The 22828-nt window shown below is 50.6% G+C and overlaps 1 protein-coding gene across 1 annotated transcript in view; it reads left to right on the plus strand.

Annotated features, from left to right (window-relative positions):
• The window catches only part of Otog (otogelin), a 70017-nt gene that overhangs the window by 27458 nt on the left and 19731 nt on the right, over positions 1-22828 (plus strand). Inside the window, exons 24-36 of the mRNA XM_005366751.2 lie at positions 681-788; positions 2496-2634; positions 4573-4707; positions 4970-5116; positions 5364-5483; positions 7007-7123; positions 7751-7907; positions 13412-13438; positions 16418-16585; positions 18049-18327; positions 18884-19001; positions 19866-19945; positions 20364-22099. Coding sequence (XP_005366808.1) covers positions 681-788; positions 2496-2634; positions 4573-4707; positions 4970-5116; positions 5364-5483; positions 7007-7123; positions 7751-7907; positions 13412-13438; positions 16418-16585; positions 18049-18327; positions 18884-19001; positions 19866-19945; positions 20364-22099 — 3331 coding nt within the window. The remainder of the gene's footprint in view (positions 1-680; positions 789-2495; positions 2635-4572; positions 4708-4969; positions 5117-5363; positions 5484-7006; positions 7124-7750; positions 7908-13411; positions 13439-16417; positions 16586-18048; positions 18328-18883; positions 19002-19865; positions 19946-20363; positions 22100-22828) is intronic.

Raw genomic sequence — 22828 nt, forward strand, 5'->3', positions numbered from 1 at the left:
CACTGGAGACACAGGTCACAGTCATCACTGAGACCCAGGTCACAGCCATCACTGAGACCCAGGTCACTGTCATCACTGAGAGACCCAGGTCACAGCCATCACTGAGAGACCCAGGTCACAGCCATCACTGAGAGACCCAGGTCACAGTCATCACTGAGAGACCCAGGTCACTGTCATCACTGAGAGACCCTGGTCATAGTCATCAGTGAGAGACCCAGGTCACAGTCATCCCTGAGACCCAGGTCATAGTTCATCACTGAGAGAAGTCAGGACAAGAACTCAGCGGGGACTGGAGCAGAAGTCATGGAGGAGTGCAGCTTACTGGCTTGCTCTCTGGCTCATGCAGAGCTAGCATTCTTTTTTTTTTTTTAAAGATTTATTTATTATGTATACAACATTCTGCCTCCATGTATGCCTGCACGCCAGAAGAGGGCGCCAAATCTCATTACAGATGGTTGTGAGCCACCATATGGTTGCTGGGAATTGAACTCAGGACCTTTTTTGGAAGAGCAGCCAGTGCTCTTAACCGCTGAGCCATCTCTCCAGCCCCAGAGCTAGCATTCTTATATGCCCAGACCTACCTGCCTAGGGATGGTGCTGCCCACAGTGGGCTGGGCCTTCCTAGATCATAGCAGATCTAGGAGTGCTCTTCTGATCACTTGCTTGCTGTGTCCCTCCAGCCTGCTCAGACACGGGGATGCATGCTTCCCCCCAGAGGAGTGTCCATGTACCTGGAAGGGGAAGGAGTATTTCCCTGGGGACCAGGTAGTATCTGCCTGCCACACTTGGTAAGTCCCCAGAACTGGCTTCATTTTTTTTTCCTTTGCTGGAAAGGGTATGATTTTCCCTTCATATTGTTCATATTCATGGTGACTATTGTACACACAAGTATATGTATGTAAAATAATACTGAGAATATTTGTGACTATTTGATGAATGATCAGACAGGTCTGTGAATATACATACTTGTATGTTTGCAAACATGAGAATATGTTTGCATATTTAGATGAACATATGTATGAATGGGTATGAACAAAGGCGTGTGAGTGAACATATATGGACATACATAAAAAGGCAAGTGCCATAGATCTAAATGAATTCATTAATATACCAGTTAGGAATTTACAAATGTATATTGTGTTTATATATATTTACATGCATATGCATCTGTTTAGCACATTTATGTACCAAGTAAGTGACTTGCATTAAATATATATATATTTGCATTTACTTGAATGGATAAGTGTGTGAACATGTGATTTGTGTTTGTCTATGAATGCAGAAATGCTCATATTCAGAATGAATATGTATGTGGGTGTATTTTCACACTGTTTATTCAGGTAATGTTAGCACACATTTACAAAAGTGTGCACCAGGATTGGATTGGTTTCAGTGGAGACAGACTGGGCAGGAGCCTAGCAGAGACTCCCAGAGAGTCATCCAGCCAGTGGCAGCTGGCTCCTAGCTTCTGTCTTATGTGTGGTGGAAATGCTGCATTTTCAGCCCCAAGGATGAGTATTACATGCCCTCTGGTGTCAGTAGCATGGCTACAGTCAAGGCTGAGCAGCCAGATTGTTTTCATATGCACCAGGATGTGTGTGTGTGTGTGTGTGTGTGTGTGTGTGTGTGTGTGTGTGTGTGATCACCAGGACCCGGGCTGTCTGACTCAGAAAGTCCCAGAGTAAACTGTCAGGGCCCAGAGCCCCATGCAGCTATGCCCAAGTGTTGGAGTTCATGACTGTTGGCCAGAGCTGATATTGAATCCCATTGGCTTAAACTTGTCGGGGAGTGAAGTCTTCAGATCTTTTGATTCTGCATTTAAAATACACTTTAAATCTGATCGCCTCCTCATCTCCCGACCACTGTGGCTCTGCACCGAGCACCTGTCCCTCTTGTCTCTAACCCACTGCCATCGTCTCCCGGGTGGAACCATCCCCATCTTGGTCTTCTTGTCATTCCTAGGAAAAAGTCACACCCTCACTGGCGTTCTTGGACCTGCACCACTCAACTCTCCACTGCCCTGTGAACATCTCTACCCTCTTATCCTTGGGCTGTCTGCCTCCACTGTTACCACCTGAATGTTCTTCAAGATCATCATAGACCGCACCCTCTTCCCACAATGCTCTTCTTCCAAATGTTCTGGGCTCCCTGAAGTCTCTGCTCCCATGTGTCTGATAACCTTGATTAAAATGTGACACATTTCTAAACACACCCTGTTTCCCTCCCACCGTGCCCCACCCCCTGCACTGCCCACCTGCTAAAACAGACAGGGTCCATCCTTCCTCTCTGGGAAACAAGTTTCACTAAGCCAGTTTCCCTTCTTCTCTGTTCACCTATGTTTCTCAGACTCTCGGGAGAATGCCTGAGATGCGTCCATCATCAGCCTGTTAAATGGGGGCTGCTATGTTTGCTGAGTTCCTTCTTCAGGAGCGCTTCAGGGGCATTCCAGCATGGGATAAAGTGTGCTCTATGAGCCATCTCTGTGTGTGTTTCAGTGTGTGCCAGAGGGGTTCATTCCAGTGCACCCTGCACCCCTGTGCCTCCACCTGCACGGTGTATGGGGACCGACACTACCGTACATTTGACGGTCTTCCGTTTGACTTCGTAGGAGCATGCAAAGTACACCTGATCAAGGTGAGTTCCTGGACGTGCTTACCCAGCTGCCTCCACAGGCACCCAGAATAGCCAGGGAGCAAGACCTGTCAGGTGTGTGCATGATCTGAACACCAGGATGCTGCATAATTGGATGGGGCGAGCTAAACCCTGAAGTGCAGCTTCCAGAAACTACTTCCACACACAGGTCAGGGTGCAGGAAACCACTCCACTCTGCATCGCAGCCTTGCCCACTAGTCCCAGTGGGGTTTTTTTGTTTGTTTTTGTTCCTGTGGTAGAAAGAGCTCATGCCTTTCAAGTTTCAGTAGCAATGGTGCCTGGTGGTCTATGGATTCTCTCGCTTAATTTTTACAGCAGTGGACGGATTGTGTTAGTTGTCCCTGCGTGACAGGTGTGATACCATGGGCCTGGGGAAGCTAGGGAACTTGCTCAAGGTATCACAGCTAGGCGGCCCAGAACCAGCAAATAGGATTAGAGAAGTGGTAGCCGGCAGGAGTCATGCGTTAAAAGTCTTCGTCCATACAGAGGAAGTGTAATGGGTATGTGGGCGGCTCAGTGAAGGCAAGCGTTCCCTAGAGGAAGACGGGTACCAGCGGGATGTGGGGCAGGGCCAGTATCCCCGGGAACATTGATTTTCTTAGCCCATCACCTCATCGTCTGAGTATCGGCAATGACCACAATGACAGGGCAAACAAGCACTGTGTATTTAGTATTGATTGCTGTGGTCAGGGCTTGCATGTGCTGGGGGACACGGGACCTTTCACGGGTCTTGTCTCTGGACAAGCACTGCGCTGGAGTCTTTCGTGTTGTTTCAGGAACTCCGGCACTTGTGCCATTTCGTTTCAGGCTCTTATTTGTGGTCTATTTGTTTTGAGATGAAGGTCTCGCCATGTTGTCCAAGATGAATTCAGACCCTCAGGTTTGAGTGTCTCCACCTCGACCTCTTGAGCAGAGGGAATACAGACGGGAGCCGTAGGGAGTGACCATATCTCAAAACCAATAGAGTTGCACCACACGCACACGCACGCACGCACACACACACGCACACGCACATGCACACGCACACTCTGTTTAGTTTACGTGAATGAGAATAAATAAGACTCCGCAGGTTTTTTTTTTTTTTTCATTTTATAGCATGTGTCGGGTATTATCACACACTGTCAGTGTATGCTAGCTGGCCGGAACATTCTACACAGAGAGTACTGTGCCACACAGGGATAGGTGAGCTTTAGCTGGTTGCAGTGCTTCAATGCCGCAGCAAGCACGTGTGTGACTGTATCTCTTAGGTCCTAGGAGTGGAATTGCTGCCTACAAAGTGACGTGTGTTTAAAGCACTGTTCAATACGGGCAAGCTTCCCGCACGTAATGCTCACGCTATCTGTAAGCCGGAGTCCCTCTCCATCCTGGTCACATCCATTCACTCACTCATTCATCCATCAGACCCTTTGGGCATGGTCACATCTGCTAATCACGGCTCTAGGACGCTGTAAATGATTCTGAGCGCCAGAGAACTGAAGGAAGCTGCCCAAAGCCAAACAGGGGATGAGAAGTAGATTCGGGATGGGGAGAATCTTCAGCCAGTAGAGTTCTCGTTTTGCAAGTAGAGGCCACACATAAGAGCTGGGCTGCACTTGTAGTTCAAGTGCTGAGGAGGCAGAGACAGGCATACTCCCGGGGTCCCTGGCCCAGCCTAGCCTCCTTGGTGAATTCCAGGCCAGTGAGAATTCTTGTTTTACTGTAAAGGTGGACAGAATCCAACAATGACACCCAGGGTTGTCACCCAGTCCCCACATTGCCTGTGCATAGCTGCCTGTGTTGCCACCACCTCACACACAAACATGCTACCTTCACTCCAACGCCCACTAAAGAAATGGTAGGGAAAGCCCCTCAGAGTCCACACCCCTTCTCCTCTGTGCTCTTTATCAGATGTGTCCCTCCCCTGGCTTTTCCTCCCCTCAGAGTACATCAGAGCTCGGCTTCTCTGTGGTGGTGGAAGATGTGAACTGCTACAGCTCTGGCGTCATCTGCAGGAAGTCCATTTCCATCAGTGTGGGCAGCTCACTCGTCATCTTTGACGATGACTCTGGGGATCCTGTAAGGACCTGTCCTGGGGAAGGTGGTACAGACGGTGCACAGATTGGTGGTGAGGAGTCAGGAGAGGGTTGGGATCCATTGTGCCACTGAGGCAGAAGCTCTGGCTGGATTCTTTATAAAGGGAAGCAGAGGGCAGGATCGCCATGAAAGGAGGGAGGCGTGTCGGTGAGGTGCTGGGGTTGGCAATGATTCGTGACTCCATCTGGTTGAGTTGGTGTTGCGGGACACTCAGGTTCAGGACTGACTTGTTCTGTCTCTCTAGAGTCCTGAGAGCTTCCTGGATGAGAAGCAGGCTGTCCACATCTGGAGAGCAGGCTTCTTCACACTGGTGCATTTCCCACGGGAGCACGTGACCCTCCTCTGGGATCAGAGAACCACTGTTCATGTCCAGGCTGGCCCTCAGTGGCAGGTAGTCATGAGACCTGAGCACCATCACCTCCGCCATTGTCCAGGGCTGGGGAGACATCCCTCTCTGAGGGCTGAGAGGATCACAGCACTGTCCTGTCCACTGATGTCCTCATCTGTCATCTTTCTCTGACCTTGTCCCGTCTCTCTTTAAGCCATCTTCCCCACAGTTGCTTCTGGATCAACAATCTTGGTGCTGCAGTTCAGCCTCGTTACCCTGGCAACTAACATGATGCCCTCCCTCCTCTCAGGGTCAGTTGGTGGGCCTTTGTGGGAACTTTGACCTGAAAACCGTCAATGAGATGAGGACCCCAGAGAACCTAGAGTTAACGAACCCCCAGGAGTTTGGCAGCAGTTGGGCTGCGGTGGAGGTAAGGCCTTCCAGTTGCCCGGTACCCCTGACTCTCTTAGATGGACCATGTGCATGCTGGACCCAAGCCAGGGGAGAAAACATCGGTGTGAGGCTCCTCCTCGGAAAGCCCTCTGCCTCTGACTGCCTAAGATTCTGTCCCTGTCCCACAAGGCAGGCAGCCCACCCTGACCTTGGTCAAACATGACTTAGTAATGTTTGGAGAATTGGAGTTGCTATCCCAGACATGGTGGTCACCTAGTGAGGAAAGTGGGCTTGTTGAACCGTGCCAGGCTTGTCCACCCTCCCCACCATCACCACCTCTGGCACTAGTTAGGGCACAGAGAAGACACTCCCGTAGACTGAGACAACCCTCAGCAAATGCTTCGTGGAGAAGGTGAGACAGAGGGTGGAATTTGGCAGACAGGCTGTGTTTGGAGGGAGACCGTGAGCAGAAGCATAGGGACATCCCTGAGGGTTGCTGCCAAGCTGTGAGCTGTCGGGGACAGCAGAGGACTGAGAGCAGCAGACTCGGCTTCTTGTCTTGGCTTTTCTGGATGAACTGAATCTTCTGTTGGAGAGAGGGGGCTGTGCCAGGGGAGGGCCCATAGCAGTCCCAAAGGCTGCCTGCAAAGTGTCACTGAGAAATACCTAAGGACTGTGGTTGATTGGTTATGTCTGCCTTGGGTGCAGCAATGGTGACATGACTGTTGCATATGTCACTTGTTTGCCCTGAGTGGACTTTGTTCTTTGCAGAAGGATAGACGGAGAGAGCAGGCAGAGCAGACGGGCATGGCACCCACATTTTAGAAAAGCTGGATGGGTGAAATGGGTGACTGGTTTTGTATTTGTGGACCACCTCCCCACCAGCCAATATTTCTGTATTGCTTATAACTAGGCATGCTGGGGAGGCAGTGCATAAAATATCAGCCTGGAGAAGTAGGACCAGCTCTGGGGAAATCTGTGTTAACCACCCTTTGCTGTGCAATGGTAGTGTTCAGTCCACACCACTACACAAAGCACGTCTTACCTCAGTTCCTGGTGGTTGGGAATCAGAACATGAGGCTAGGTGTTCTTCTCTGTGTCCCACAGGCTGCAGACAAGGTGACATCCAGGGCATGTGGGTGGCTGTGGGTCATGTCCACTCCTGGACCTGTAGGCCTGGCAACTTTAGCTCTCAGTAGCTATTGGTCAGAGAACACCTTCAGCTCTTAGAGACCCCTCACTTCTTGTCATGCGGAGTTCCCAACATAGCTGTGTGCTTCTTTACAGCCAGTGAAGGACAGACTCCAGTGAGGTGGGCTCTGGGACCTCATCTGATAACTCTCAACCTGGTGTGTCCCCAGAACCTTTGGTGTTCTGTTTGTTGGAAGCAGGTTGGAACCTGCTCCTACTCTCCAGGGGAGGTGATTGAGCAAGGATGTGGATGCCTACCAGGCAGTCTCAGGGCACTCAGAGAGTGTACTCCCTGTGCGCACAGGAACTGGAGGGATAGGACATCTCTCTGCTTGGTGCCATTGGTGCAGTTCTCCCTTTATCTTTCAGTGCCCAGATACTCCTGACCCCAGGGACACATGTGCCTTGAATCCGCTCCGAGAACCGTTTGCCAGGAAGGAGTGTGGCATTCTTCTCAGTGAGGTGTTTGAGACGTGCCACCCCGTGGTAAGTGCCTCCCTGAGTTAAGTGGGTGCTCTTTGGCCCCTTCTAAGTCCCTCCTACCTTCCAAGGACCCCTCCTTCTCAAAGACTCCCTTTAAAGAGGGAGACCCATCTCTCCTCCACCATTCTCCTGCCTCTGCTCTGCTCAGATGATCCTTCCCCAGGTCCCTGACACCTAGAGATAACCAGCCAAGCCTCTGTGCTCTCTGCGAGTCCAGCGGGGCCTGGCTCTCCCTGCTCGAGAGGACATTCTGTTGCAGAGTGCACACTGAGCTGCTGCACCCCTGACTTTCCCCTGCTCTCCATGGAGATGACAGGTCAGGGCTCTGCTCTACAGGGCTCCTCTAGGTCTTCGGAGACCATTGCGGCCTAGCCTCTGTGTCTACAGCCTGGCTGGGCAGGTCGCACATCCTGTCTGGGCTTTAGCAGTTCCCCAGTACCCTAAGTCCAACTTTCTGGGCTCAGGACAAGCTTCTCAGAGTGGATATCTGCCTGTGCTTTCTTAGCTGCCTGCCCCGCTGCATAGCCCTTATCCCATGCAGACAGCTCATCCTACCTGTGAGCATCTTCATGCTGTGCTGCCACTGAAGAAATGCAGACTTGACATTCAGAATCCCCTGCCCTTCCCTAGGTTGACGTCACTTGGTTTTACTCAAACTGCCTGACAGACACATGTGGCTGCAGCCGGGGTGGTGACTGTGAGTGCTTCTGTGCCAGCGTGTCTGCCTACGCCCATCAGTGCTGCCAGCACGGGGTGGCCATTGATTGGCGGAGCCCCCGCCTCTGCCGTGAGTGTCCCAGACTCTATATCCCTGTGTTGCAGTTGGTGAGCTTGTGGCAAAGAGAGGAGAGAGTTGTGCGAGCCATGCTCAAGGTCTCTCAGGAGAATAGGGTAGCTGGAGCTCATCTTCGAAGAGCTGGTCCTTAACCTCATTGCTAAAAGAGTCCCAAGTCCTGGGATCCAAGGCCAGGCTGGCTTTTGCATGCTGTGTGACTCCAAACAAACTGCCCAACTCCTCTGAGCCTCAGTTCTTATCCCCTGAAAAATGGGACTAGACAGGCCCTTACTGGCTTTCTGTAAGCTCAAACAAGATAGTAAACATAAAAACCTTTGACCAGCTGAGCTGTGGAGAGAGGTCCTGTTTACTCAAAACAGTGTGGGCCTATGGATGCTGCTGATTGAGACCTCTGAGACAGAACTATTCCGAGCCCACACATGCACACGTGCACCCCCACACACGCACACACTTATATACATACTGTAAACAGAAGTTTCTGTCCCACCCTGTCCTGCAGCTGTTTAGTCCCAAAGAAACACACAGAGGCTTATATTAATTATAAATAGTTTGGTCTATGAGCTCAGGCTTATTACTAACTAGCTCTTATAACTTAAATTAACCCATAATTCTTACATCTGTTTAGCCATATGGCTTGGTACCTTTTCTCAGTGAGGCATTCTCATCTTGCTTCCCCATAATCTGGCTGGTGGCTGTATGTCTGCTTTTCTTCTTCCCAAAATTCTCCTACTCTGGTTGCTCTGACTATACTTCTTGCCTGGTTACTGGCCAATCAGTGTTCTATTAAACCAATATGAGTGACAAATATTTGTAGTGTACTAGGACATTATCTTACAGCATCTCCCCCTTTTTCATTTCAAAATAAAATCTCTGAATCTAATCTCCTTTGTTTAGCTTTTTTTTCCTGACTATTGTCCATAACAATTTGTAATAAACACACTAAACAAAGATAAGCATCAATAATCCATTCTTTGGGGAATGTGGCATAGTTTTTTAAGCTACTTCTTGCTGTTTGGTAGTGCTGGTAATCTTAGAGAGAAAATTTACCAAATTTTCTTATCAAAGAAAATTTAGGATTATGATCAAATACTGACTGGAGTATTCTGTAAGGCTTGATCATCTCAGCCAGCAGTCTTGAGGCTGCTCTGGATGCAGAACCCAGAAGAAACTGCAACAGAGGTGCCCTGAGATGTTGGACCATCTGAGACATCCACTTCCATTGGAGATTTCTCAGGGTGGTCTTCCTTGATCAAACCTTATTTTTCTTAACCCAGAATGAATCCAGAGCCTCTCATTACCTGTGAAAACAAAAGCAAAACCTCTTCTCTAAAGTAATGTATCTTTTTACTTCAATTTTGAACTCAAGGCATTTTTCAAAATATAATCAAATGTCTTTTAGCAGCTTGTGTTCCTTCCTCTGCAGTCAAACAATTCAAAGATAATACAAGAATATACAGTATCCAGACTTTCTGTGTATTTTCCATCTTTATGTTGCTTTTTTTACTCTATTTCTTTTATTTTTATTTTTAACTTTTGGTTTTTTGAGACAGAGTTTTTCTGTGTATCTTTGACTGTCCTGTATTTCACTCTGTAGACCAGGTTGTCCTTGAACTCACAGAGATCCGCCTGCCTCTGCCTCCCAAGTGCTGGAATTAAAGATGTGTGCCACCATGCCCAGCTACTCTATTTCTTTTTTTGAAGGACTTTCTCTATAATTTTTCTTTTCTCTCCCAAGCCTAGGTGTCTTTTAAACACACTGTAAACCATTTAGAGCCCCCCCCCGTTTGAATGTATCATCTTCTCACCATATGAGTCTTTAATCTGCTAAACAGTATGTCTAGAATTAAAGCTGCAACTTTGGTGGTTGGCTCCACCCCATTCCTTAGCTTTTTGAGAATCTAGCTTCATGGCAGAAGTGCTGGTGGGAGCCATACTTATTGTCACAACTGTGGAGTTTCTAGGTCCATGCCACCACCAAGAAGCATACCACTGGCTGCTCATGAACACCATTTAAGTGTTTGGTAGCAGAGCCTCTTAAAAGAGCTGTGAGGTTATTGTGGCTAAAGCTGAGTCAGGAAGCTTCTCTTAAAGGAGCCGTGACTCTTCTCACCACCAGTAAACAGAGCCTACTGGAGAAAAGATGGTTACCAAGAAGCTGCACTTGACTCTGTTCTTGTCTGTCTAAAATGCCTGCCTCTTTTTTAAAAGCCTTCTTGTCAAATGTTTTGGTGCCATTTGTTGACAGAAGTTTCTGCCCTGCCTGGTCCTGCATCTGTTTAGCCCCAAAGAAACACACAGAGGCTTATATTCAGTTGTTTGGCCTATTAGCTCAGGATCATTACTAACTAGCTCTTACAACTTAAACTAACCCTTATCTATGTTTAGCCATGTGGCTTGATACCTTTTCTCAGTGAGGCATTCTCATCTTGCTTCCTCTGTGTCTGCCTTTTCTCTTATCAGAATTTTCCTAGTCTGCTTGCCCCACTATACTTCCTGCCTGGCTATTGGCTAATCAGTATTTTATTAAACTAATATGAATGGCAAATCTTTACAGTGTACAAGAACATTATCCTATCCATACATACTAATGTGAGTATAAATGTATAGCATAAAACATACAAAATAAGTAAAAGGTAAAATAAAATGCGTAGAAGATTAAAGTAATTTCTTAAAATCTAAGCTCATTTCCTTTAGAATTCAATATCCCCCAGTCAGGTTTTCCTGACCTAGTGTTGGGGACAGTGATGAGTGCCCAGACTCAACAAGGGAGCATAATCTGTTTCAGACCCCAGTTCCGCCGTCTGGGGCCTGGATGCATCCCCTCTCCACTGCACAGGAGCAAAGCCACGTCCTCACCTCACAGATGCTGGGAACAAGTGACACAAGCTTACAGTGCTGGCTTGGTGCTGTGCAACACTGTTAACAGACACAGGGGTGCTGGCATGTCCCCAGCCCCTAGAGCTCCAGGCTGGGGACCTGAGGGAGAAGACGGAGGCGCACCGTCCCCTCTCTGGACTTCTTCCTTTTCCCCTGCCTGTTCCCCCACCCCCAGATCCGTCAGCATAGGTGCTGGGTCCCTCTCCTTGCTTCTGTAACTGCCCTTCAGGAAGAAGGGGACACACATATTTATAGAGGACCAATCATAACATGCTACATGCATGTTGTCTCATGTAATAATCAGGACTAAGGTAAAGCAAATGAAGCACTTTTCCAGGGTTGTGACTCTTACAGGGACCCCAGAAAACTCAGGGATCCAACATAGTAACATTTCAGTGTAGGATCTTTGAAAACTAAAACTCACTGCAAAAATGTTGCTGATGAACAAGTATCAAAGGTCGGTATTATCAGTTCCCCCTGGGTCCAGGATCCACGGTGGCTCTGTGGGACCCTGCTACTGCTTATTTTAATGTTTTGATATTGGGTTTGTTATGAACTTTTTGTCTTGATTTGGATATGTCATATTAAAATAGAATTAGCTAATGGCCTAAATAAAGCAGCAACCGTTTCTCCAGAGATTGATATGGCTTTCAGTGAGTATCAGAATGCACAGAGGGACTGCATGGGCCCGACTGGGCTGTTTATGAGATGATGAGGCAAGGAGGGATTTTAAAGGCAAATGAGAAATATTACACAAGATATTTTATAATCAATAATCCTGGGCCAGTGAGAGGGCTCCGCAGGTAAAGGTGCTTTGCTGCCAAGCCTGATGACCCAAGTTCATCCCCAGGACTCACATGGCGCAACTTGATACCCTCAAGTTGTTCTCTGACCTCCGCAGGCACGCCATGTCACCTGCATCCCCCCAGTAAACAAGTAGCTTAAAGGAAACGCCTTTGGCTAACACATTAAAATGAATGGTGTTAAGACCAATGGCAAGTCCTACCAGTCCGAGGTTGGACAGGTGGGTGCGCCTGGAATAAAGGCTGGGGTAAAGTTCCTGCAAAAGTGTTTTGTACATCCGTACGCAGCTGTTGGCCTGGGTGGCCAACAAGCCCCAGAGATCCATTTGCCTCTGCGTCTCCAGCACTGGGCTGAGCTTGATCCTCATGCTAATAAGGCAGGCGCTTTACCAGCTGAGTCACCTCCCCAAACCCCCTCATAATTTTACACTCCATGTCCTCAAATGAGGAAAACAAGTGCGTGCCCATAGGCTCATGGCAAGCCAGCTCCTCACTCTGTTTTTGTTTTTTTGTGACAGAGTATCTCTATGTAGTCCTCACTGTTGTATAGAATTCCCTTGAATTCACAGAGACCTGTCTGTCTCTGCCCCCCAAGTGCTGGGATTAAAGGTGTGTGCCACCACACCTGACTTCATCCCCTGATGTTTAATGTCCTCGCAAGAGGGCAAAATCAAATGTGTTTATTGTGGGTCTAGGGTGTGCTAGGAGCTGATGACGCTCTTCATACCCTCCGTGTGTGAGGCAGACACTTCCTCAGCCTTTACCCCAGGGGCACCCAGATAGTTACTCACAGTTTTGTTCTTGGTTGATTGATCTGGCAAGGTCAGCACAGCTCACCCCTTGTGTCTCTCGGTAAGAGAGACGCCAGGGAACAGATGCAGATCATCCACTAGAGGGTGCAATGGGCCCGTGCTTTAGGGGCTCCTTACTGCCCAAAAGAACTTCAGTGGAGCCAGAGACTGCATAGAAGGTTGTGGAGAGCCTGGGATCCCGGAGGCCCTTCATCCCATTCTGTCCAAGGCTGAGGAACTTCTGTTTCATGGTTATATTCCTTCTTTGGGGCTCTTCTGCAAAATATCCAATCAGATTGTCTGCACTTTGGTTCTGTTTATTGTATTTGAGACAGGATCTCTAGTTCAGGCTTATTTCAAACTCCCTGTATAGCCAAGGATGATCTGATACTTCTGCCCTTCCCTCCTGAGTGCTGGGATTAGAGGTGCACACCACCACACCATATAATGCAATGCTAGAGAACCACTGGATCCAGGATCTTGTACATGCTAGGCAAGCTCTCTACTGACTGGGCTACGTCTTCAATCCTATACCTTCATATTCTGTTCTTGACCTTTGTGGTCACACAAAACATACTCTTCTATCTAACATTCATTCATTCATTCATTCATTTGTTCATTTATTCATTCATTCATCGCATCACTGAGTGCCACTCCAAGCCAGGCTTTGAGCTTTGTGTGTGGTGTGAGGGAGGACCACTATATTTCCACCTCTTAAGACCTATAGATCTGCAGGTAGTGATAGCACATGCCTTTAATTCCAGTGCTCAGGAGGTAAAGGCAGGTGGATCTCTGAGTTCAAGGCCAGCCTGGTCTACAGAGCGAGTTCCAGTACAGCCAGGGCTATGCAGAGAAACCCTGTCTCGAAAACCAAAACAAGACAAATAAATAAAATGACATTTGGATCCAAGTTTATTCCTTAATCTTGAAGTTTTGGAAATAGGGCCAGATCCAATCTTTGATGAGGGGGGAGCCTGGGTCTGGGTGCCCTGCTCATTGGAAATCTCTCTTCTTTCTTCCTTAGCGTATGACTGTGACTTCTTCAACAAAGGTAAGCCAAATTTCCTCCAAGGGGAGCCTGACTGGGGCACCTCTAACTTAGTGCTGACTTCCTGAGGTGCTGCTGGCCCTTGAATAGCTGAGCTGTGGTGCTGATTTGGGACTGTGGTTGGGAGTCTGATGGTGCAGGGCTCAGGGAGGTCAGGACTTTGTCCACAGCTGTCCCTGCAGCTTCGTGTGAGGCCCAAGACGGAGCCTCATCAGGCCTTTCATCATTCAGGGCAGCTTCACCAGGCAGCAGAAGGCCACTGGTATCAGTGTGCCCACCCCATAGTGTTTCTAATTGGTCCCAATAAGCCCATCGAGTGTCACCAGGGTTCTCTAAAAACCTGACTTGTCAAAACCAAGTGCAGACTGCTTTCCCTGAGGAAGGTTGCTGGAAACCTAGATGGGATCTTCAAATCCAAAGATGCACCTGCATCTAGATTATTAATGAAGATGAAAATACAAGTCATTGCTAGGGACCAGGGGAGATTAGTGTCCACTATTAGAGCCATTTGATCTGTTTGATCAGAGGCTGAATGGGCTGTGGCGAGAAGGCTGCCAGAATAGTTCTCAGCATCCAGCTTCATCCGCTTGGGCCTTCAGTGCCCGTTTGACACCCGAGCCCCTGGTCTCCTCCCAGCCATACCTTGTAGGAGTTGGCCCATGTAGGTATGGGCACAGACTTCGGGCACATTTCGATGCTGATTTGGGTTTGAGAAGCATCTTCCCAGCCGGGCTATTAAATGGAATAAAAAAGTACTGTGGAGAAGGCTTATTGTAGACGTAGGGAGAAGGCAGTTAGAGGCAGAGACATCTGGGAGAGTCCAGAGTGAACAAGACCCTGAGCCAGGTCATGTGAGGAGAAGGAGGAGGGAGAAGAGGAGAACCAGGAGCCAAGAGCTCAGGAGGCAGAGGCCAGAAAGTAAAAGGATAAAAAAGCACCGGCATACCCAAAATGGCTGGATATACATAGGAAAGAGCAGCACGGCGGGGGGGGGGGCAGCCCCTGGGCTGGAGAAGTTTAGGGTAGGGGATGGGGTATGCCAACCAGGAGGACCCTGTAACACAGAGGTTTTCAACATTCCTATCAGTGCAACCCTTTAATACAGTTTCTCAGCTGGGTGGTGGGGGTGCACACCTTTAATCCCAGCACTCGGGAGACAGAGACAGGCAGATCTCTGTGAGTTCGAGGCCAGCCTGGTCTATAAGAACTAGTTCTAGGATAGGCTACAAAGCTACAAAGAAACCCTGTCTCAAAAAAAGAAAAAGAAAAATACAGTTCCTCATGTTGTAGTGACCCCAACCATAAAATCATTTTTGTTGCCACTTCATAACTGGAATTTTGCTATTATGAATTGTAATGTAAGCATCTGATATGTAGATAGACTTACGTGACCCCTGTGAAGGGTGACCCCCAGGGGGTCACAACAACAGGTTGAGAACTGCTGCTATGACAGGTAGGAACTGAGGGATGCTGGTAGAACTTGGCAGCCAGCATCAGCTTTGATGTAGCAATAGGCATCCCAGTTAGCCATTTGTCCCAGGTTTAAGACCTCACAGCCATGGCCTAGGGAAAGAAAATGATAGATAAGACTTGGGATCCGTGACAAGGGTTAGATGGGTCAGGCTGCAACATGGCAGCTGAGAGAGATGGCCCTGCCTAACACGGCAGCTCAGAGAGATGCTCCTGCCTAGCGGTTGGTCCAAGGGCAGCTGATCGCCCGAAGGAATGTCTTGGGAGAACTGCATTCCCTGGGGCAGAAAGGTCCCTGTGACATCAGGCAAGACATTTAAGCAGCAGTTCTGAGCAGTTCTCCCCCTCTGCAGCATTTTGGGTGTCAGTAACTGGCAAAGGACAAGCTGCTTCTAGCGTCTCCACCCACCCACTCACCCACTCACCCAATTCCTTGCTTAGCTTTATCTCCCAGCATTTTCTGTGGTCCAGGCCTCATGGGGTGCTGGGAAAGAGGACCTTTACAGAGGTGCAAGGGAACATCCCAGCACCACGTGTGTGCTCTGCACCCACATTTGTTGAAACTGGCCCCTGTTCTGCGTGTTCACACCGTAGAAACCAGTGCATGTGGCACACTTCTTTTGTCTGCTTCTTGAGTGCTGGTTGCTGACCACTTCCCAGCACACTAGGCTGTCTGCTTTCTACTGAAGGACACAGATGGGAACCCCGATGCAGAGCCACACCACAGAGCTGGTAGAGCACGGGGGAGAGTGTGGCAGGAGAGGCTGCGGGGAGAACTTCCCTAAGGAGGTGACATTTGAGCTGGTCTCCAGGGACTGAGTAGGTGTCTTCAAGGCACAAAAGGAGGAGAATGTCTCTGAGAGAAGGGACAGCATGGTGGAGGTGAGCTAGGACAGCCATGTGTCACTTTCGATAAAGCAGGAAGGAGGCTCAGTGTGACGGGAGCCCTTGGGGGTGGGGGACAAAGCACAGGCCCAGTTTGGAAGAGCCCTGAATTAAAGCTGTGTGCTTGAGAGTCTATCCTAGGGACGAGGTGAGCCATTGGGAGAGTGGCCAGGAAAGTGACCCAGAAGCTATGGGACACACCAGAGGCAAGAAGATCATTTTTAAAGTTGTCGCAATTGTCTGTGACATCCATGTCCCCTCCACTGTATGCCCTCCCAAGCACAAATGGTACATGTGCATGAAATAAATAAACACAAACTGAGCTCTGGGGTCCTGGCTGTCATCCCTCAGGACTGGATGGGGGTCCCTGATGGAGCAACGTCTCTCATGATAATGGCTCATGCTTATGGGGTAACTGCCATGGGTTCCCTATGCAATGGCCTAATCACAGAGGGAGGGTCCATCTTTGTCAGGGGCTGCTAGCCTGGGGTTCCTGAACCATCATACCTACTAAAGTTCCTGTGGTCACCAAGAATCCCTTTCTAACCCCTTGCCTCTTCTGAACTTCTGATGGGTGGGACAGGTGGGTTGGGTGCTGGGACTTGTGACAGGGGCTCTTCTCTCCAGCGCTAGGAAAGGGTCCCTACCAGCTGTCCAGTGTGGCGACTGGCGGCGCTCTTGTGGCCACGAAGGCAGTAGACAGTGACATAGCCCTTGTGAGGGCAGAGGATCTGGCGCCAGAAGACATTTCAAGCTTCCTGCTGACAGCTGCTCTATACAAGGTCAAGGCCCATGGTAAGGCCCACCCTCTGGCTCCAGTCCAGCCCTTTCAGGAAAGGTTGTCCTGGAAAATGGGGGAGGAGGGGATGCTGAAGCCTGAAGCCACCCACAGGGCTCCAGCCCCACGGTCTGCTTTTAGTTCAGACTAGTTTCTTGACTTCTGTGAGCCCACACCGCCTTGGACAGGACCCACACAGAACTTTGTCCCCTGCTCTTGCTTCAGAGAATCCCAGAGGCAACAACTCCCTTCTTTTGTGTTCTTCTCTCATCATTTCTCCGGCCTCCCCACTCTTCCCTCCCCTTCCTCCCTCTCTCCTCCATTCTTCTTGTCTCCCTCTCACTGAGCCTTGAGCACAGGGCAAGCACAGGAACCAGAAACATTGAGAGACTCAGTGCCTGCCCAGCAGGCGCTCCAGCCCCATGGCACGTTATAGCTAGGATAGTGCTTCAGAGTTCGTTGTGGGGTCTGCAATGGCGGAGCTAGCTTAGGGTGGGAGTCTGCAATGGCGGAGCTAGCTTAGTGCTTCAGAGTTCACTGTTGGGTCTGCAATGGGGGATCTAGCTTAGGGTGGGAGTCTGCAATGGCGGAGCTAGCTTAGTGCTTCAGAGTTCACTGTGGGGTCAGCAATGGGGGAGCTAGCTTAGGGTCTTGAGGGATGGGAAATTTATGGTGGCAGGAAGAAATGAAGAGTGTTGGACATTGTGAGGAAACTAAGCCTGCTGAATCACAGACCCAGTGGTCTCCACCTCAGTGGACTGTCGCCTGCAGAGGACTGCTCCTATCTGTTTGGTACCCGGCATAGCAGGCAATGAGACAGGCCTGGTTTTCCGGTGGAAAGGTGCTGTGGGACAATGGTCTGTACCCTGTCACTTGTATTTAAATAAATGCTGATTGGCCAGTAGCCAGACGGGAAGTATAGGCGAGGTGACAACCAGGCAGGAAGTAGAGGTGAGGCAAAGAGAATTCTGGGAAAAGGGAAGTTTCAGTCTGCAGTCATCACACAGACACAGAGGAAGCAGACACAGCAAGAAAGATGTGGCTGCCTCGCTGAAAAAGGTACCAAGCCACGTGGATAACACAGACAAGAATTATGGGCTAATATAAGTTATGAGTTAAGAAGAAGCCTGAGATACGAGGCCAATCAGTTTATAATTAATGTAGACCCCTGTGTGATTTCTTTGGGACTTAATGAGTGCAGGAACCAGGCAGCACAGAAACTTCAGTCAACACAGAGAGGAGAGGCAGGACAGGAGGGAGCAGTTGTGGGCTTCTGTAACCTCCCACCTTTATCCCAAGAGATGAGTGACCAGAGGGTGGTCACTGGACAGGGAGGAAGGTCAAAGAAGCAATGACAGGAGAATAGGGTCCAACTCATCCCCAGGGAGCTGTGGTCCCCAACCACTGGCCATGTGCTCGTGTGCTGCATCCCCACATCTGTCTCTGTCTGTACACTGATGTAACTCCCGTGGCTCTGCAGACCCTGACGCTGTGTCCCTAGAAGCAGCAGACAGACCCAACTTCTTCCTGCACACCCCAGCCAATGGGTCTGTAAGGATGGCGAAGTGGCGTGGAGATGAAGCCTTTCACCAGCAAGCCTCCTTCTCTCTGCACCGGGGGACATGGCAGGCTGGCCTGGTGGCTCTGGAGTCTCTGGCAAAGCCTGGCTCCTTCCTCCACTCATCAGGCCTTGAGCTGGCTCTGAGGCCATACGAGCACACGGAGGCATTTCGTGGTGGTGCACTGTTCCGCCTTCTGGGTAAGTGTCTGCCCCACCGTTGTTCTTAAGTCTGGGGTTTCTGCCTCACTCAGCTACTTTTCCTGCCTGGTCCCCTTTTCCTTTCCACATGTCCCCAAGGAACAGAATCCTCATCCTTTTGGAAAGGGGGGTTACCCCCTAGGGCTACCCCTGGAATGGGAGGTGGTCTAATGTCCATATTGGCAGATGAGCAAGCGGTGGCGGAGTGGACTGAGACCCAGCCAACTTCCTGGGTCTCACCTCCTGCTACAGGCCAATTGTGTAAAATCGCATGGCCTGTGTGGATGTGAGGAAGGGAGCCGAGTGGGGATCACGTGACGCCTGGTTCCAGTTTCCTGTCTTAGAACACGCGCTGGCCCCAGAAGTTTAAAGTACACCCATGGGGACACCAGCTGAGATGCCAGCAGGCCCTCAGCTTCATGAATGCCACCTCCTCTGCCTGGCTTCTGAATCTTTCTCTGCCTGTGGTCACCTGTCCTCACTTCAGGCAGGGAAGGCATGGGCTGAGCTGAGGAAACGCCGGGCTCTGGTGTTCTGTCTCTCACTGTCTTTCTAGATGCCAAGCCCTTAGGAGCTGCCTACCCCGTCTGCGAGTGGCACTATGACGCCTGTGCCAGTCCCTGCTTCCAAACATGCCGGGACCCATGGGCAGCCAGCTGCCAGGATGTGCCCAGGTGAGGCCAGGGGCAGTGGGCAGAAGTCAATGCCTAGGAAACAGTCTCAGCACACTGAGCCTGTGTGTAGACATGCGTGTGAGGGTGTGTATAGGAGTGTGTACTAAGTTGAGCATAGGAATGTGTGTGTTGGGGAAATGTACTTTTATGTATGTAGTAATTATTTTTCTCACTGCCATGACCAAATACCTGGCAAGAGTAGCTTAGTGATGAGGGTTGATTTGGGACCACAGTTTAAGAAAGGATCAGCCATTGTTGTGGGAAGGCGCAACCATGAATTTATGGGGGCGGGGGTTCACATTCAAATCACAACAGTATGTGTGTGCCATATATAAATGTCATATACTCACATTGTATACGGGTGCATGATGTGGGTATAGCCGAACGTTGTGTTTTTATGTATTAAGTATGTATGGGCTGTACACAGCTATACTCACACACCTGTGTGAGCTGACTATATGCAGTCGAGTGTGAGTGAAAATGTCATGGGGTGTGTAAGCTGATATTTGTGGGTATCTACATAGATGCATATGTGTGTATACAATATTTATAGCTTAGCTTTCTATAGCCTTGGAAAGAGCCCGTGAGCTGTGTGAGAATGGGCCTATGTGGAGAGCCTGAGAATATGACAGGTGGGCACATGGCCACACATTGTGCATGTGTGATTCGCTGCTGGTCAGGAAATAAGACTATAGACATGGTGCTATTGTACGCATGCGTGACTAGGTCTCTGTAGAGCACACATGAGAGTGTGCATGATAAGCACACACACACACACACACACACACACGCGCCATAAAGGGATAAGAGGGAGGCCAGCAGTGCTGTGTTCCATCACTAGCCAGCTCCCTGCTCTTTCCTTAGGGTGGAAGGCTGTGTCCCTGTGTGCCCCACTCCTAAGGTCCTGGATGAAGTCACACAGAGATGTGTCTATTTGGAAGACTGTAAGCAGCCTGGTGTTCTCCTTTCTCCTCCTGACTCCCAAGTCTCCAGGGTGTCTCTGGGGAATTCTGCTCAGGTCCCAGATCCTATGGCAGCAGAGTCAGGGCAAGGCTCCAGGAGGAAAGGGTTCAGAGCTGGCAAGGTTTTGTCTGGTCCCTGTTTCAGAGGAAGGAAAAGCGAGGGGTGGAGGTCTTGCTTGGGGGTCTTATGCTGAATGTACAGGACAGCCAGGCTTAAGCAAGTGGACAGAGTCCAGTTTTGCTGGCTTCTGTGGACAGAGGCCGTGGCTGTCTGGTATCAGAAGCCATGCTTGCCCGATGGCTTAGGGTCCCAGTCCTCTAGCCCCGTACCCCAGCCCTGCCCATGAGGGTGGCTGGGGCCATCACCCTCACTATGAGCCTCTTCTTTTGTCTGCCCCAGGTGTGGAGCCAGCCCTGCAGGGTCCTTCGGAGGGGCTTGGCAATGAGACCCTGGCACCTGGACAAGCGCTACCCACCCCCAGTGACAAGCAGCAGCTCCCCCAGGAGCCTTCCAGAGTCCCCGCCCACGGGCCTGCCCTTGTCCCAGTAGCTCCACTGACTTCAGCCCCAAACCCACCAATGGGTGCTACTGAAGGGCCAGTGCAGTCTCTAGGTTCTGCCCACCACACGCCGCAGCCCCCACTGGGGCTTACAACATCAAACGTTCCTGCCCACCACACAGAGGCCCTAGCTGCCAGCCTCCTAGCCTCTTCTCACCTCCCAAGGTCCTCTTCCTCCCCGCTCAGTTCTCTGCAGACATCCACATCTGGCATTGTATCAGGTGTAACAGAGACAACCAAAGTGACTGTGACCTTTGCAGGGACTCCCAACACCACGGTCTCCTCCCAGTCACCCCCTGTCCCTCGCTTCCCACTCATGACCAAAGCTGTGACAGCCATGAGTCATGACTCCTTTCCTGTTAGGACTACACCCCTGCAGCCCTCTCGGCTCCCAAGCCCCTCTTCCAGACCTATGACTTCCCCTGGAGCAACTTCCAGGCCTCCCACATCCCTGGAATCCCACCTGACAACTACAGTAACTAAGGTCACAGATAAGACAGGGATGTCCCCATCTGTCCAGGCCCGGAGCACTTCACCCAGCCACCCCCTGACTGTGGTGAGCACAACACAAATGGTTCCTGCCAGTCCTCTTGTCACTAAGGGCTTGGAGGTGGTGCCAGCTACAGAGCAGAAAGAACCGGGGCACAGCCAGCCCATAGGGCTGCCAGTGTCTCCTCACCCAAGCTCAGGCCCCATTGACCTGCCTCATCCAGCACAACACACCACCACAGCTTCCAGGCCCCCAGCTCTGTCACTGGGGACCCTGGCTACTGGCAGCCCATTCCCAGATGCTCATAGGCTGGGGACCACAGCCGTACTTTCTCTAGCGTCAACTCAGGGACATCAGCTTCTCTCTGGCCTGCCACTCGACACCAGCCTGCCCTTGGCTAAAGTGGGCACATCTGTCCCAGAGGCCACACCAGGCCCCAAAGGTTCTATCACCACACCTCCACCTCAGCATCAGGCCGTGACCACGACGGCAACAGCACCTGCTCACACACTCAGTCTGACAGTGCCTCTCGTGTCCGCTGTGGAGGACCAGGCACACGCACCTAGCCCCATGGTACCCCAGACAACAGGTGTGGCTTCAGACCTAATTCTGGGAACCACATTGGCAAGCTCTGGAGCCTCAGCTGTGACTCCTGGGGTGCCCTCCACAGTGTCTGTTGCCCCACGGAAGAGCACCACCCCTAAAGCAGTCATGCTGTCTAAGAGAGTGTCTCCACCCACCTTCATCTCTGGCTCTGCCCAGGGTGGGTTCACAGAACTCACAGCCATAGTGGGCCATACTGTTACTCCCTTGGTGATGGAGACAGAGGGCCCCCAGGCTGGTACAGTGCCACTGATGCCCACATCCTACTCCCTAAGCCGGGTATCAGCCAGGACGGTCTCCCGGGAGGGCTCACTGATTCTGCTGCCTCAGCTGGCAGAAGCCCACGGGACCCCAGCAGGGCTCCAGCCCCAAGAGGATCTAGGGCGCCAGGCCACCACGGAGCAGTCAGGACGCTCAGCTCCAGCCCAGAGCATAGCAGAGGGATCGGTGGAGGTCGAAGTGAACATTTCTGCCACCTGTGTGGTGAGTGCTTTGGCAGTGTTTGTGATTCCTTCCCCAAGACCTGGCCTTCTCCCTGCCACTAAGATGGACACCACCATATGGTCATAGGCTGTGCTTGTTGTCCATTCACCCTCTGCTGCAAGATGGTGGTGTCCCTGACCCTACTTATCCCTATCTCAAGCTCCTGGTACTTCAAAAATTCAGGTCTCCTTGGTCCCCTGAAACCACAGCAGGGCCCCACTCTGCCTGTTTGGGTCCAGGGCCAGATTGGTCGAGTTGGTGTGTTTTTGCAGGGTGTGGTGAGAATGTGATTTGGACTGTGAGAAAGAATAGATGCATGCATGCTTGCTACTCAGCTAGCTTTCTCTACACTTGCTCAGTCCAGGTCTCAAAACTAAGAAATGGTGCTGCCCATGGTCAAGCTGGGCCTTCCCACATCAATTAAGACAATCTACCACAGGCATGTCCACAGTCCACCCTGATCCAGACAGCCCCTCACTGACAGACACACCCAAGGTCCAACCCGATCCAGACAACCTATCAGACACCCCGGGATCCAACCCGATCCAGACAACCCACCACAGACATGCCCACCGTCCAGCCTGATCCAGAGAACCCACCACAGACATGCCCATGGTCCAACCCGATCCAGACAACCTATCAGACACGTCCATGGTCCAACCCGATCCAGACAACCCACCACAGACAGGACTACAGTCCGACCCGATCCAGACAACCCACTACAGACAG

Source organism: Microtus ochrogaster, unplaced genomic scaffold (genome assembly GCF_000317375.1).
Source record: "Microtus ochrogaster isolate Prairie Vole_2 unplaced genomic scaffold, MicOch1.0 UNK14, whole genome shotgun sequence".
Classification (NCBI taxonomy): Eukaryota; Metazoa; Chordata; class Mammalia; order Rodentia; family Cricetidae; genus Microtus; species Microtus ochrogaster.